This window comes from Poecilia mexicana, unplaced genomic scaffold (assembly GCF_051168715.1).
Source record: "Poecilia mexicana isolate PSO_F unplaced genomic scaffold, ASM5116871v1 scaffold_7, whole genome shotgun sequence".
Classification (NCBI taxonomy): domain Eukaryota; kingdom Metazoa; phylum Chordata; class Actinopteri; order Cyprinodontiformes; family Poeciliidae; genus Poecilia; species Poecilia mexicana.
The window spans coordinates 16,690,885-16,704,554 of NW_028263376.1; the positions used below are offsets into that span (position 1 = coordinate 16,690,885).

Below are 13,670 nucleotides of genomic sequence, written 5' to 3' on the forward strand. Positions count from 1 at the left end.
ATTTATGTTTTATTAGTTAGCGCACCGTGTTCCGGCCGGGACTTCATTTGCGTTGCGCGGAGCTCTCACTTCCGCCTCTGAGTTGTTGACAAAAGCTAAGTCTCAGCGGCATAAAGTCCAATCTTCAAGATTGGCCCGTGGGGATTTAATTGATTGATGATAATGCCCGACTTTTTATCGTTTTTGGGGAACCAATAAGCATCCTTAAAATGACTGGGGGAATGCCTGGAGTACGGCAGCATTTCTCCTCCGGGGCTGCTGGTTGAAAGCGAACGGCGGGAAGAGCGCTGAGGTGAGCGGATAGCCTGAACAGGGCGGGCGGCTGAGTAGCTGATGCTTACCGTGTAAATGTAGCTTTACCGACGAACCGCACAATAAATTTCATATCCCGGTCTGAAGAAACGGGTGGCGGAGCGCATCGTACATGGCTGGTAGATGAGTTTCTGAGTGTGACCAGTGAAGGTGTCGTAAATATCCCGTATTGCTTACCCCCGTGTTCGTCCCCCGGTCTAACGGTTCGTCAGTCCGCTGGTCTATTTCCTCCCCTCCACCCCATCTTACGTTCGTTCATTCGCCCTCTCCTCCCACTCCAGGCGGCATTTCCCGTATTTTCAAACCCAAAGCGTGACAGGTTAGGTGGCAAGGTGAGTTTAATTAATCTATTAAACTCACTGAAGATTAAACTAAAAGCTGGATTGTAGACATTTTTTATAAGCATATTTGTTAGCCTGCCTCTTTGTTATTAAATTCAATATAATTTCAGATTTTTCTGTAACTTTTCTTCTGGTTAACTTAGAAAGTGAGCTATTATTGTTACAGGTTAGTTTTCTAAACTACAAAAAAGCAACTGTTAGGGATGCTCAAATATGAAAAATTGGACTGATATTGATATCTGATAGTAACACCGGTATTATGCCAGATTTACCAATATTTCATTTTGTAATTTTTTTTATCCGATTACTCGATTAATCGTAAGAATAATCGATAGATTACTCGATTACTAAAATATTCGTTTACAACAGCCCTAAAACACAGTCCCTTCACCCTGAAACTACCGTACGAGTCGTGTGTTAATACCCATCAGTGGTTCCCAAACTTAGAATAACAAATCAATAAATGAGGTCTGAACATCTTCTTTACAAGCCAAACTAAATAACAAAAAGAAGTCATACTAAAAGCATATTTATCTAATAAAATGTATAAAAGATTAAAACAAAAACTGTACTTTTGAACAGATGAAAACAATAAACTAATTACTGCTGTTTGTTGTTTATGGACCAGTGTGAGCTCCCAGAAAATATTAAGTTTGAATGAAAACATCGAGGTTTCAGAACATTTAAATAAACATGATTTAATTATTTAAACGAGAACATCTACAATTGTACGTACTGTTAAACTAATACATTTATAATTACAGCTCTAATAGTATTGCCCAACTTCCACGTTAATCAGATCGATGGCTGGAAATTGGAGTCCCTGCATCATGATTTTGTTTCGTTTTTTTCTCCAAAGACAAATCTTTCTTTCTTATCAGAGACAAGGTGCAGCTGACTAGCAGTGCGTAGCAGCAGGTAGAGAAACCTCTCTATTATGTATATCTTATTATTATCTGAAAGAGTTTGACTCTTTTCTACTCTTATTTTGAAAGCCAAAAGGTTTGGAAACCACATCTTTATGCTAGACCTACTGTGGTTTCTATTTCTGATTCTAATCATTTTCTACAACTTCAGTGCAGATTTGTTTTAAAGTGTTGGAGTGCTACAAAGCTGTGCCAGTATTACTCTTTTATGTGCAAAGTGCCACTTCACAGAAATCTGAGGAATGGCTCCAAGTAGACCAAAGCAGAAAGTCTCTATTGTGTGTGCAACCCCAGAGAAGGGACATGGGAAGGCACACAGCTTTTCTTATTAAACTCAGGTTATTAATAGTGTATTGTTTATTGTTCACCTTCCCCGCAGCTCCTCCGCTAGGTTTACGGAGGGGTGTGGAGAAGAATGTGCAAAGTGGAAGGCTTTGTTTCCAGGTCACAGGAAGACACAGAGCAGGGTTGAAAGCCTCCGGTTCTAAATTTACAAGTCACTGAAGTAGAAACAACTTTAAATCTCCAGAGCCTGGCTTTGTTTTCATCAGCCCCATCAGTTTCAAAGAAACACACAAAATCAGATTTAAAAAAGAAGGATATTTTGAAGTGTAAGTTGAAAGAAAAGAGGGAAATGGAATTGAACGCAGGACAACGGCGTTAAAGACTCTGAACATTGTGCACCTGCTTTACCAACTTAGTCACCCAACCTCCTTCTCTGGCCTTTTCAGTTTAATCCTGACATCTAAACCACTGATTTTGAGATTATCCAGATAATTTCACACATAATAACTTGCTCAGTATTCAAAAAAGACACAATAGATGTTACTTGAGAGAGTACTTTTAGTTGAAAGAGCTTTTCTAGTTCTAAAAGACACTTTTTTTTTTTACTTTGAAGAGATGATTATCTCATGAGCACATTGTGTTAACTACTCTGGCAGTGCCTACGTGGTAACTGTACATTTCAGTTTGATATAATTAAAGTTTTATGCTTTTCAGTTCACTTTTTAATTACTGATCCAATTAAAAACAAAGACTGTAAGAACTGTAACCAACAGCTGACCCTTGTTTTTCTTCAGGTCCTTCTTTTAACGCAGATAAAAAGCAGATCTGTCTTTTCTGCCGGTGTCTTCCTGCAGTCCCGAAAGGCAACTGGTTCCTCCACATTGTTAGTTTTAGCTCTGATTAAATTTCTTTGCTTGAGTCTCCACTGATGAAACTCGTGTACTGCTTGACGAAAATTAGCATATTTGGAAGTTATGGTTATAAACTATGCTTTAAAAACTTTAAGTTTTTGGCTCACACAAATTTAGACATTTTTTTCTTCTTGAATTAGGGAAAATATTTTGCCATCTGTGCCTTGATCATGTGGCCAAAGTGCAGACCAGACAAAACACGCCACAAAGTCTGGCTGCAGAAGGAGTAGCAGCAGTGATGTTTATCAGTGACGTGAAGATCTTATCACAACTTCCAGATTAATGTCACCAGCTTCTGTATATGTGTCACCGTCAGCGATGCCATGCGATTACTTTTTAAAAAATCTTTTCATACAACTTCAGTCCACTGATTCAAGCTTTTGCTGCTGCTCCACTATATGAAACACATAAACAACACATGGATAATCTCATATTATCAGTTAAGCATACAACTTACTCAGAAAGTAGCAGAAGTTTTTATTTATTCATCTGATCTCTGTTGCATATTGCATAAATATTAACGCAATCCTCTATTACACATGTACAAGTCCACATTCACACAGAAACTGATCTATCACAACCATTATTACCTAAAAATGTTCAACTTTTGTATTCTCTATGAATAAAACCTCAATAAATCACTTTGTCTTGTGAAAATATTATAGTTCAAGTTTACTTGTAAACTATAGTCGCATCAAAAAGTGATAATAGCAATAATCCTGCAAGCAGGTTTATAAAAACAGATGTATTGCATTGTTTAATTTATAACCCACTTTTATATTAGAAAAAACAAAGAATGGAAGGAAATCTACGATTTACCATGTAGAAATATTAGTGCTGTTTTGAGAAAATATTTTTAAAAAACATAGATGATTAAAGACTGTACTTGTTTGTTCACAAAATAAATAACTTTAAGTCCAACACTGACCCCTGTGGTACGTCACAAACAATGACATGTGAGGGAGTTAGTGGACATTTTGGGAGATGTGAAATGACTAATTCATTTCTGCTCAAGATGAGCTTTTATGAGGCTGTAAAATTAGATTTATTGAAAACAATTACCGTGGGAACACAGGTGCACTGCAGTAATAACGAGGTGGTTATAAAAACATAAAAACCAGGCAGCAAGGAGGAAGTCCCAGTTAGACCAAAGTGCAGCTATAACATCGCAGAGTGTTATGTAAGCTCAGAAAGCAGAAAAGGTAAATTAATATCCAGGAAAAAAACATACATAAGTAAGCAACAATAAAATCCTGTTGCTAAAATAAATAATTGTTTGTAATTAAAAGCAAAGCAGCATGATGTGAGGAAGCAGACTGTGCATATTCCTCTCTCCACCCACTGATTATACCCACTTGACACCTACCTACTCTGTGATGGAGACAAATTGTCTCAGACAAGGGAGACAAATGTAGGTAATATTTGTGTTGACCTTCATCTCTATGACAATAAAAACAGTATTACCGCTATCCGAGCACTCCAGCCTGGCAATATCCGTTCATTTAACGGAAGATTATCATCAACAACTAGTCCAGCTAGCCGGAGCAGAACGCTGCCGGTGCTCCGCAGAAGTTCAAGTGTTTTATTTCAGAGGTTTGAAGCATTCTGCAGATCAGAGGAAGTGAGAATAAAGCCTCTCTTTCTGTTTTCTCCTAGACTCCACTGCCAGAGGCCCTGGATCCAAAGGACTCTATGAAGCAGGTGTGTATGCCAAACATTCTTCAGTACATATCCTCCCCACAGCCAAGAGTAATTCACTGTCCCAGTGTGTGTTTTTAAACTCCCGAAGACCAGTGGGAGAGTCATGATTTCAGAAGAGATGAGAGATCTGAAACTCAATCTCTTAGAAAAACGTAGAGACTGATAAAACCAGAACGAATTATTAGAAAAACAATTTTATCTAAACGACATTGATTACAGGCAAGTTATAGGCTTGGGCCAGGATGAAATTCTCACAGTATATTAATCTTCATTTAAATAATACCAAAGTTTCACCATATCACAATATTAAAACAAAAATTTAAGAGGAAAAAATATTTAAAATAAGTAAATACGATAATCATTATAACACTCTAGTGTTATAAAAGTAACACTACATAATCCAAAACAGACAGATTTTTCTGTATAGAAGCTTTCTTTCAGTCAGCTAATTGGCAGTGCACAGCAACAGGTGGGGAAGGGGCAGAGTGTTGCTCTTTAGGAAGTAAAAGCTCCATTGACTCAAGTGGAAATAGATTCAGCAATATTTCCAAACAGTCAAATTTGTTTTTCTCATAAGGAAGCAAAAAATGCAAGAAAACTTTCAGTCAGCTGACTGGCAGTTCACAGTAACAGGTGGGGGAGGGACAGCTCTGCAGTACTTTATTCTTTATGCGGCTGAAGAAAAACTCTTACCACAAGGCAGTTTCTCAGATTAGGACTAAATGGTTGGAATAGCAGAAAGAAAAACTTGAACTTGTGATTTTTTTTATACTTTCATACTAATTACTGAATTACTGTTATAAAACCCTCCCAAACTTCAAAAAATGTAAATCATACCCTAAATCTCTGCATCGTCACTCACTGACAAGCACTTGGCTTTGCTTTTGCTGATGTTTAGTAACGTGTAGACTAGCGGTGCGTGCATCCTCCAGAAGTGCTGAACGGGTTCTTTTGTTGTTGCAATATCCTGCACTACCACTCAAGCAAGTCTTAAGAAACGCATTCCTGGCCCGGGAGCCATAACGAGTCTAAAGGGCACTTTAAAGGCCCATGGATGACTGATCCTGAGCCCTACTCGATCCAGTCCAGACCCCTTGAGCTGTTTTATCTGGACTTCTTCAGTGTTGTGCCAAGCAGAGGAGCTTTAAAAGCACTGATAGTGCAGATGGACATGGAAAGTGAGTTCTGGTTAGATTCAGTGGGCCCTGTTTGACTGGAGAAGTAAAGTGTATTTTTCATCTCAAGGTAAATCAAAAACTTTTTTTTTTTTCTGAGAGAAACAATGGGATGGCAGAGGAGCTGCCAGTTTGGTTGCTAAGCTCCAAATGCTAACCCCTTGTATTAAAATCATACAGTATGGGCACACTGGACAAAACTGATTGTTTTTAATAAGACGATGATGCTTATAAACCACAAAACCAGAGTAAATATTAAAACTTAAGCTTGAAAATATCCAGGATCTGCAAATGAAGACAAATATGGCCGGCGATGGTTGGGGAGCAGCTGGTTAAAGCCACTCCCAGGTAGAAGAGGCTACCTGCATATGTTTGGACTGAGAGGGTACCGCCAAGAAAGAAGCTCAAACTCAGCTGAAAGTTGCACAAACCAAAACTTTTACAAAGTCTTTATGTCAGAGGAGACAAAGATTGAGCCTCTGCGTAGCATGGTTTAGGTTGTTTGAAGTAAAACTAGTGCAATACACAAAATTAATAATAAAGTAACCTAATACTAGGATTCATGAATGACTCTAGAGGGGTGGACAACTCCAGGCCTCAAGGGCCGGTTTCCTGCAACTTTTAGATGTGTCTCTACTTCAACACCTGAGTCAAATAATGAGGTCATTAGCAGGACTCTGGAGAACCTGACTGCACTTAGGTGGTGATTCAGCTGTTGGATTCAAGTATATTGGACCAGGGAGACATCCAAGAGTTGCAGGACACCGACCCTCGAGGACCAGGATTGCCCACCCCTGCTCTAGCCTCAAACTTATTTAAAATGTATGGAATATACTTAAAACCTGGGTGTGAAAACCACCAGGGTTAAAGCAGAGAGGTCATGTAGTCAGTCAGACTTTATGCCAGAAGGTGGTTATTGGCTCCACAAAGGGAGTGGCTTCTCCACAATTTCTTAAAGTTAAATTTCTTCAAATATTCATGGCGGTATACGTTTATATTTACCTCTTACACCCTGTGTGGATCAGAGAAAATCCACAATAAACTCAAACCTGTGGACTCAATTATTGTTTTTTTTTTTAAAAACCTGTTAAAGTTCTTTATCATTCCACCCTGACAGAACAATTCAGATAGATAATTGAAACTCCAGCATTTCTGACCAGCACTTTCCCCAGACTTCTGGTGTATGACAAGATGAATGTGTGTCGTTCAGAAGAACTGTTTTGTCTTTTTCTCAGAAAAAGAGAGAGGTGTCAGAGTCAGTCCATGGAGCTGTGCTACGCGGCTCGTCAGCTCACGCAGTGTTCTGCTTCTTCTGCTTCTCACCCAGCACATCCCACTAAGGTCACACACAGAGAAAGACACAAAGAATCGTCTCGCCTACAGAGGAGACAGAGTGGAAAACTCTGTGCGCTCTTAATCGTTCCGCCCAACAACACCAAAGCATAAAACTACACTGCATATGTTTGTTTTTTTCACAGTTTAATGTATCATCTTTTTTTTCCAAGATTAGAAGTGAGTTTTTGAAGACAATACTGAACAGAAAATACAAATGTGAAGTACAGAAAAGATTACAATAATCTTCTACTTTTACTCGAGCATCAGCTCTGCCATACAGAGCTGACTAAATGTTTCACTGCAGTATGAATTGTTCTTTTAAAGAACAATAACCAACAATAACCTAACCTTCAACAGGTTAGGTTGGGCTTTACACGTTTTTTTCCCCCACAAAATCATTCTTAGATGATGAGATTTTATTCTGGTCAGTTCTGCCTGTTGTGATCTACTTTCAGAATTAGTTGTTTTTGGGCCTGTCACTTTAAATCCAAATAAGCTGCTGGTCACGACCCCCGACTCAACGTTTACACTTGCACATAAAAATGGCTGCAAACAGATGAGCAAATATACAATCGTACATCTATGAAAAGCAGAAGTAGAGCCTCCTGCACAACCAACAAGAATGCAGAAAGTGCATCACTCGTAAAACCAGCCGACGAAACATGCTGGAGCTCTGCTTGGGTTGCCAGGTGATGGGCTGAGCTTTGCTGAATATGAGATAGGTGTGATTGCATGCCACCCTTTGCACATTTTTAGCTTTCTAAAAAAAAATTTAAACTTTATATCATATTGATACCTGTAATATAATGAAGTTTGTGGGGAACATGTGAAAATATTACATGTGTGAATGCCTTTGTAAGGTATTATACATGACTCCTGGGTCTAAGATTCATACATTTTATCCCTTGAGAACTTGCATGTAGGCCGTATGTTTGAATTATTGCTGCACACAGACTGATAGTATATTTAACTGCTCTTTGTTTTACACAACTTTTGGCAGGTCAGCAGGTGAGATTTATATTTGCTGTACAATTAGACTCACTTAGAGCAATTACCTGCAGGGTTACAGCTGTATATGACATGAATAGATTACCAATGTGTAAACCCAAGGCCACAAATAAAAACAGTAGCTGAGAGAGTTCAAAAATGTTGCATAAAATGAAAAAATAGTTCTGCACTTTGCATGTTTATATAATTGCCAGGTTTAGCAGTGAGGGGGTAGGCCTCTCTGTGACTTATGGCTTTGGAAGTGATTATTTTAAAGAACTTGCGTAGGTAATGGAAAGTCGTCTCAAAAGGGCCATACGTTTTGGTTCTGACATGCCTGAGAATGTGACTCTGGGAGCCTCAGGGGGAAAACGGGCCCCTGGGAACACTGGTGACCTCCAGACAGCCTTACTCCAGGGAGGTTTCACAGACGCCTCTGCTCACACTAACTACCCCCATGTTGCGTCTGAGGCTTAAGTGCTGCAAAAACATGTTTGTCAGCCGTAAACGACTCACATGGGCAAACACGTTTTGATACCAAACACAGCTGATTGAAATAAATAAAGAAAATGCGGCTTACCTTATAGAAACATCAAAAGCAGCGCAGGCCTTACGCCGACCTTAACCTCAGTTAGCAGCTGGGCAAAAATGGCATCTAAAGACAAAAAGCACACTTGAGAAAACAAACTGTCTCATTTCTGCCGAAAACATCTCGGCATTCCCAAATGGACTGACTAAAGAAAAGTGACACATTTTAGTTACATCTGGCATAAAACTAACATAATTCATAAATAATATATATCATTCTGACAGTCAAACATGGTGGATAATTCTGACAAAAAATTTACACATTCTGCAGAACCACTTGAACTTTTTTGCATTATACATAAAAAGTATAATAAATTAAATTCAATATTTTATTGCCTAAAACGTAACATCACAGCATTTCTTTAGGGAACGCTTTATCTTTTGTAGCAAAGAAATGCATCTGCAGCTAAAAAATGCTTTTAACATCAACGTGAAAAGCTCAGTCATTTCTGCTTGACTTAACAGTGTAGGGTTAATCTGTTGAGTATTTTTTTGGATTAACTGATAATTGGATAACAACAGGAACTTAATAGGAGTTTTTACAGAATTTGAACCAACTGAAACTAAAACTATGTCTTGAGGAGTTCTGGTTTGAAAATATTTACAAATGAAGCAATTTTTTTATCTTAAATACAAAATTATGTATTTTTGTACAGTTTTGGCTTAATGCTGATCTTAATATCTTTCTCTTTTCAGCAAATTTGCATCTTTTATCTGTGTATTCTAGTTAATAATTGATTACTAAATTAGTTGACAATTATTTCACTATCGATTCATTGCGATTAATCCGATTGTTTCAACCTCAGACTGAGCCAATTGAAGCTGAACTTCCACCCTCCAGTTTGTGACTCTTAGCTCAAGTGCACTGTGGTTGTGAGGCAGAGAAAAATAATCTGAAAAACATTTCCACGTCCACTTATACGTGACTCACAAAACAAACTGAAGGTTATCCGTGACCTAGTCAAAGTCTGGACTTTAATTCAATCACCCTTCTGTTGTTTGACTTAATGGGCTGTTGTGTTTTAACTTTAATTTCTCTACAGGCCTGTAAAAATTATTCCCAGTTATCACAAAAGATTGCCAGCAGTGGCTGGCGCTAATGGTGGGCCAGCTTATTAAGTTTACAGGACAATTACTTTTTTTTTACGTGAGGCCAGGATAGTTTGTTTGTCAAACCTTTAGTTGAGTCTGAAACTTAAAACTGTGACAAAAAAAGAGAAAACAAAATGTTTTTTAGAACAGTGTCCTGTCGTCTTTCTCTCCATAATAAATCATAGTTGTCAATTTTGATTTGTGAATTTGCATGTAAAAGAAACGACGAATGGGTGGCAGTCGCCTTGACGTCATCGAGTGTAAGGCCAGAAGGGAAAGCAAAAGGTCAGCGGGTGTTTTCGTATCCTAAGGCGGATGACGATGGGAGGTTAAAAGGTTTCAGAGAGATTCTGCCACTTGTTCTCTTTAAACTCCACTTACCGATTCAAATTAAATAAAACAGCACACAGTCAATGTGGAGCTCTGTGAAACTCAAGTCCACCACCTTGGGCAAACAACAGCCTCTTGAAGAAAATCCAGAACGCAAGCATGCGAGCGTCTGAGCCACTCGTGTAATCACAAGACGTGCAGGAGGTGTCTGCAGGCAAACAAGACAGGGAGGAGCAAAGGTCCCACCACGCTCAGTCATAAAATGTAGGTCATGCTATGAACTTGAAGCATCCTGAACTACTGGGTATTACAAAGCCATAAACCAAGCCCTTTTTTATTACATAAGATTTCTGTCTGCATGAGTGGCTGACAGGCTTTGGGCCCCAATCTCTAGTGGTTTTATGTTTTAAGCCAGAGCTCATTGAGTTGCATGTGGACACTTGTGTTAATCACATTGTGGTGACCTAAATCTGTGCACGCAGAAAATGTGGGGACGTTTCAGGACGGAATAAGTCCACATAATGGCAGGTATTAGATTAAGCCAGAAAACTGACCTGGTTTACTAGAAGGTAAGTTCAGGTGGAATTAGTGCTAAGTAGGCTGCTGTTACACTATCAGCACACAGGAAGCTGCTGTAAGCCCTCTGAAGTGACGGAAACCCACCTCTGTGCTTCTGCTTCAGACTTTCAATGGAAAGTTTTGGCTCAAAGAAAAGAAAAAACGTAGAGGGTGGTGAGAAGGCGAAAGTTTGTTGTTGCCGTGTAGCAGCTACAGAACGAGCTGCGCAGGCTGGGAGCTCAGTGGGGTGTGGGAGAGTTTCGCAGAGCCATTTTTAACGCGTTCTCACCCTCATGCAACCCACACTTACACACACGCTAAGTCACACTTCAACACCTACGGAAATCTCCACTCACGATGTTGAGGTACACATGATTTCCACACTGGGGGTGGGTTTAAGTAGGGGGGATTGCTGTGATGAAAAGTGTGTCCCTCCATTTCTCTCTTTTGTCAGAGCAAATTCTGGAGTATTTGATAATGTTTGCAGAAGTTGTCTGTTTCGGTGAAATGAACTGTTTTTGTTACAAATTCTTGCATTTTAGCAAGCGAAAGAAACGCCTCGATACCCTGCCTTGCATTTTTAGGCACAAGATCCAAGATAAATCTGGAGATCCACAACTCAGTTGACAATCTACTGACATGACAACTATTAGTCGTACAAATCTAGAAGAGCAGCAAAAAGAAAGCTGTTTCTGAAAGAAAGTCACACAAATATTCGTGATAATCCATTTAGAGGGTCAGTAGATGTGTATCAGGTTGAACATGGTGGAATCAGCATAATGCTGTTGACATGCTTCTCATTAGCTGGTCACAAAGTTGATAGAAGGATGGATGGAGCTTAAACAGAGAAGAGCTGGTAGGATGAAAAACAGGGATGAAAAACTGTTTTCATTTTGGGCCGCCTCAGTATCAAGAATGTCCTCAAAAAGCCAGAAAATCTAAATAAAACTAACTATAACAAACTGCTAAAATAATATTAAACATATTTTCACATTAATATAATTTGACACAATACAAATAAAACCTCTGATTTGATTGATAAAATAAGATTTAAGCACAGTATTATCTTAAAAGTTTTATTTCTAGAGTCTAGGAGGCCTTGTAAAAACATATGGAGGGCCGGATTTGGCCCGCGGGCCTCGAGTTTGACACATGCGGTATAGAATAGCATAAATGAATCCAAATGGGGATTCTTGGCACGATTTGAAAATAGTTAATAGAAAAAACTTTATTGTAAAGAAAAAACTTGACTCTCTAATTGTGCAAAGGTTTTACCGACGTTTTCCAAAAGACGGATCTACAATGTATAAACTGGGGGAGTGAACGTATACCACACTTTTCAGACTCTGAAAGCTTGCAAACAATGTAAACTATAAATTATGTTTCATCCACTTCACAATTAAACATACTTTGTATTGCTTTGTCTAAGACCTCCAGTAAAATCCATCAAAATTAAAACCACTCATCTCCTCCTTTCTGTTCAGTTTCTTTCGGATCGTGTCGTAAAAGCTGCGCGGTCGGTGTACAGCGTTATGGTCGAGAAGAACCCTGGCCTGATCCGAGACAGGAAGCATCACCTGAAAACACACAGGTACTTCAGCTCACAGTGTTTTTACCTTCAGCTAATACAGGCTACATGTGTTACAATCTGCTTCGTTTCCCCAACAGGCAATGCTGCTCAGGGAAGGAGTTGGTTGACTGGCTGATGAAACAGAGCGAATGCCTGCAGTCAAGAAGTCAGGCTGCTGGAATGTGGCAGGTCCTGGTGGACGAGGGAATCCTCGTTCATGGTGAGGACGCTAAATCCAGCTTCAGTTCAGAAAAATCCTGTGCACTGCCTTGGAAAACTTCACATTTTGATAAAAATCCGGCACATTTATTTGCCTTTAGAAGTCATTTAATCATTTAGTCTAATTTAAAGATGCAGTCTGCATCTTTTATTTAGAAAAAATAAATGAAAAACGTTTTGTTACAGTACAAAACAGATAAAATGTGAAAATGAAGCTCTCTGCCTTCTCCCAGTGCTCCCAGTGCTAACTACAGAAATACACCACTCAGTCAGAAACAACCAGAGATCCAAGAGGACAGTCTTAGGGCTGTCAATCACTCTGGTGTACATGCCACTCACACCCTCCTCATTACTCTCTGCTACACTACAGCTGGTTCACCACAACATAGCCTTAGCATTAGCTACGTATGCTAAGGCTAGTTAGCATACCCACCAATGACATCGGATAAGCAGTTTTCCTGGCAGTAAGTTATTTTGCGCCATTTAGCAACGCATACACAAGCTTACTTGTTGTTTCTGACATGGTGTGGTGCATTTTTGCAGACTGCTATCGTATCACTCAGAGGAGTTGATTTTTATAGATATTGTCTCATACCTTACTGTCAAAACAAGGTGACAATTTGAATAAACATGAAAAAAAAACAACTATTAAACAGCTAAACAGCTGAGCTCAAGACATATTATGTTCATACTCATGAAATTCTTGATGGATATCTGATGTTTCTTCCATATTTAATGTCTTTAATTTATGCTGATGATAATCTCTGCAGCAGTAGCATACTCTAACATTTTCCAGAAGGGTTTGAAAAGCTTGAAATTCAGCGCACATGAATATTGTGGCATCAGTCTGAGAGCGTTTTCTGCCGGGTCGAGGGTTCTCTGGCTGTTCATGCCTCTGGGATGATGCTCTGTTATCCCGATGAAGACCACTCCAATCAGGACACAAGTGCTTCATCAGGAGCCAACAGGAACTCAGAAACAATTTGCACTTATTTCCATGTATCTGGATTTTACGAAGCTCTTATCTGAAAACAAAATTTACCTCAATGTCAAAACAATGTCCGACCTTGAGGTAATTACAGTACCTGTAAATGGTACTCAACTGCTTGGACGTTTTACCCTTTTTATTGCTTTTATAAATCAATTATAATCAACTAAATTAGGCTTTTGTGACAAAAACGACTAATGTCAAACTGATAAAGCTACCAGGTTACATGGGAATTGACTGAACATCCCATTTCAACCCTGTCACTGAGGTCTGAACTTTGACTGGGCCATTTCAGAACAGCCACCTTGTTTTCTTCAAACCGTTTCTGCGTAGTTTTAGCTAAATGCTTTGG

At 39.1% G+C, this 13,670-nt stretch overlaps 1 protein-coding gene across 4 annotated transcripts in view; it reads left to right on the forward strand.

Moving 5' to 3' along the window:
- rapgef3 (Rap guanine nucleotide exchange factor (GEF) 3) overlaps positions 1–13,670 on the forward strand; it is a 33,426-nt gene that overhangs the window by 8,003 nt on the left and 11,753 nt on the right. For all 4 annotated transcript variants that reach the window (XM_014969533.2, XM_088007158.1, XM_014969530.2 and 1 more), the window contains 3 exons: positions 4,432–4,476; positions 12,026–12,132; positions 12,210–12,331. In XM_014969533.2, coding sequence (XP_014825019.2) covers positions 4,432–4,476; positions 12,026–12,132; positions 12,210–12,331 — 274 coding nt within the window. The remainder of the gene's footprint in view (positions 1–4,431; positions 4,477–12,025; positions 12,133–12,209; positions 12,332–13,670) is intronic.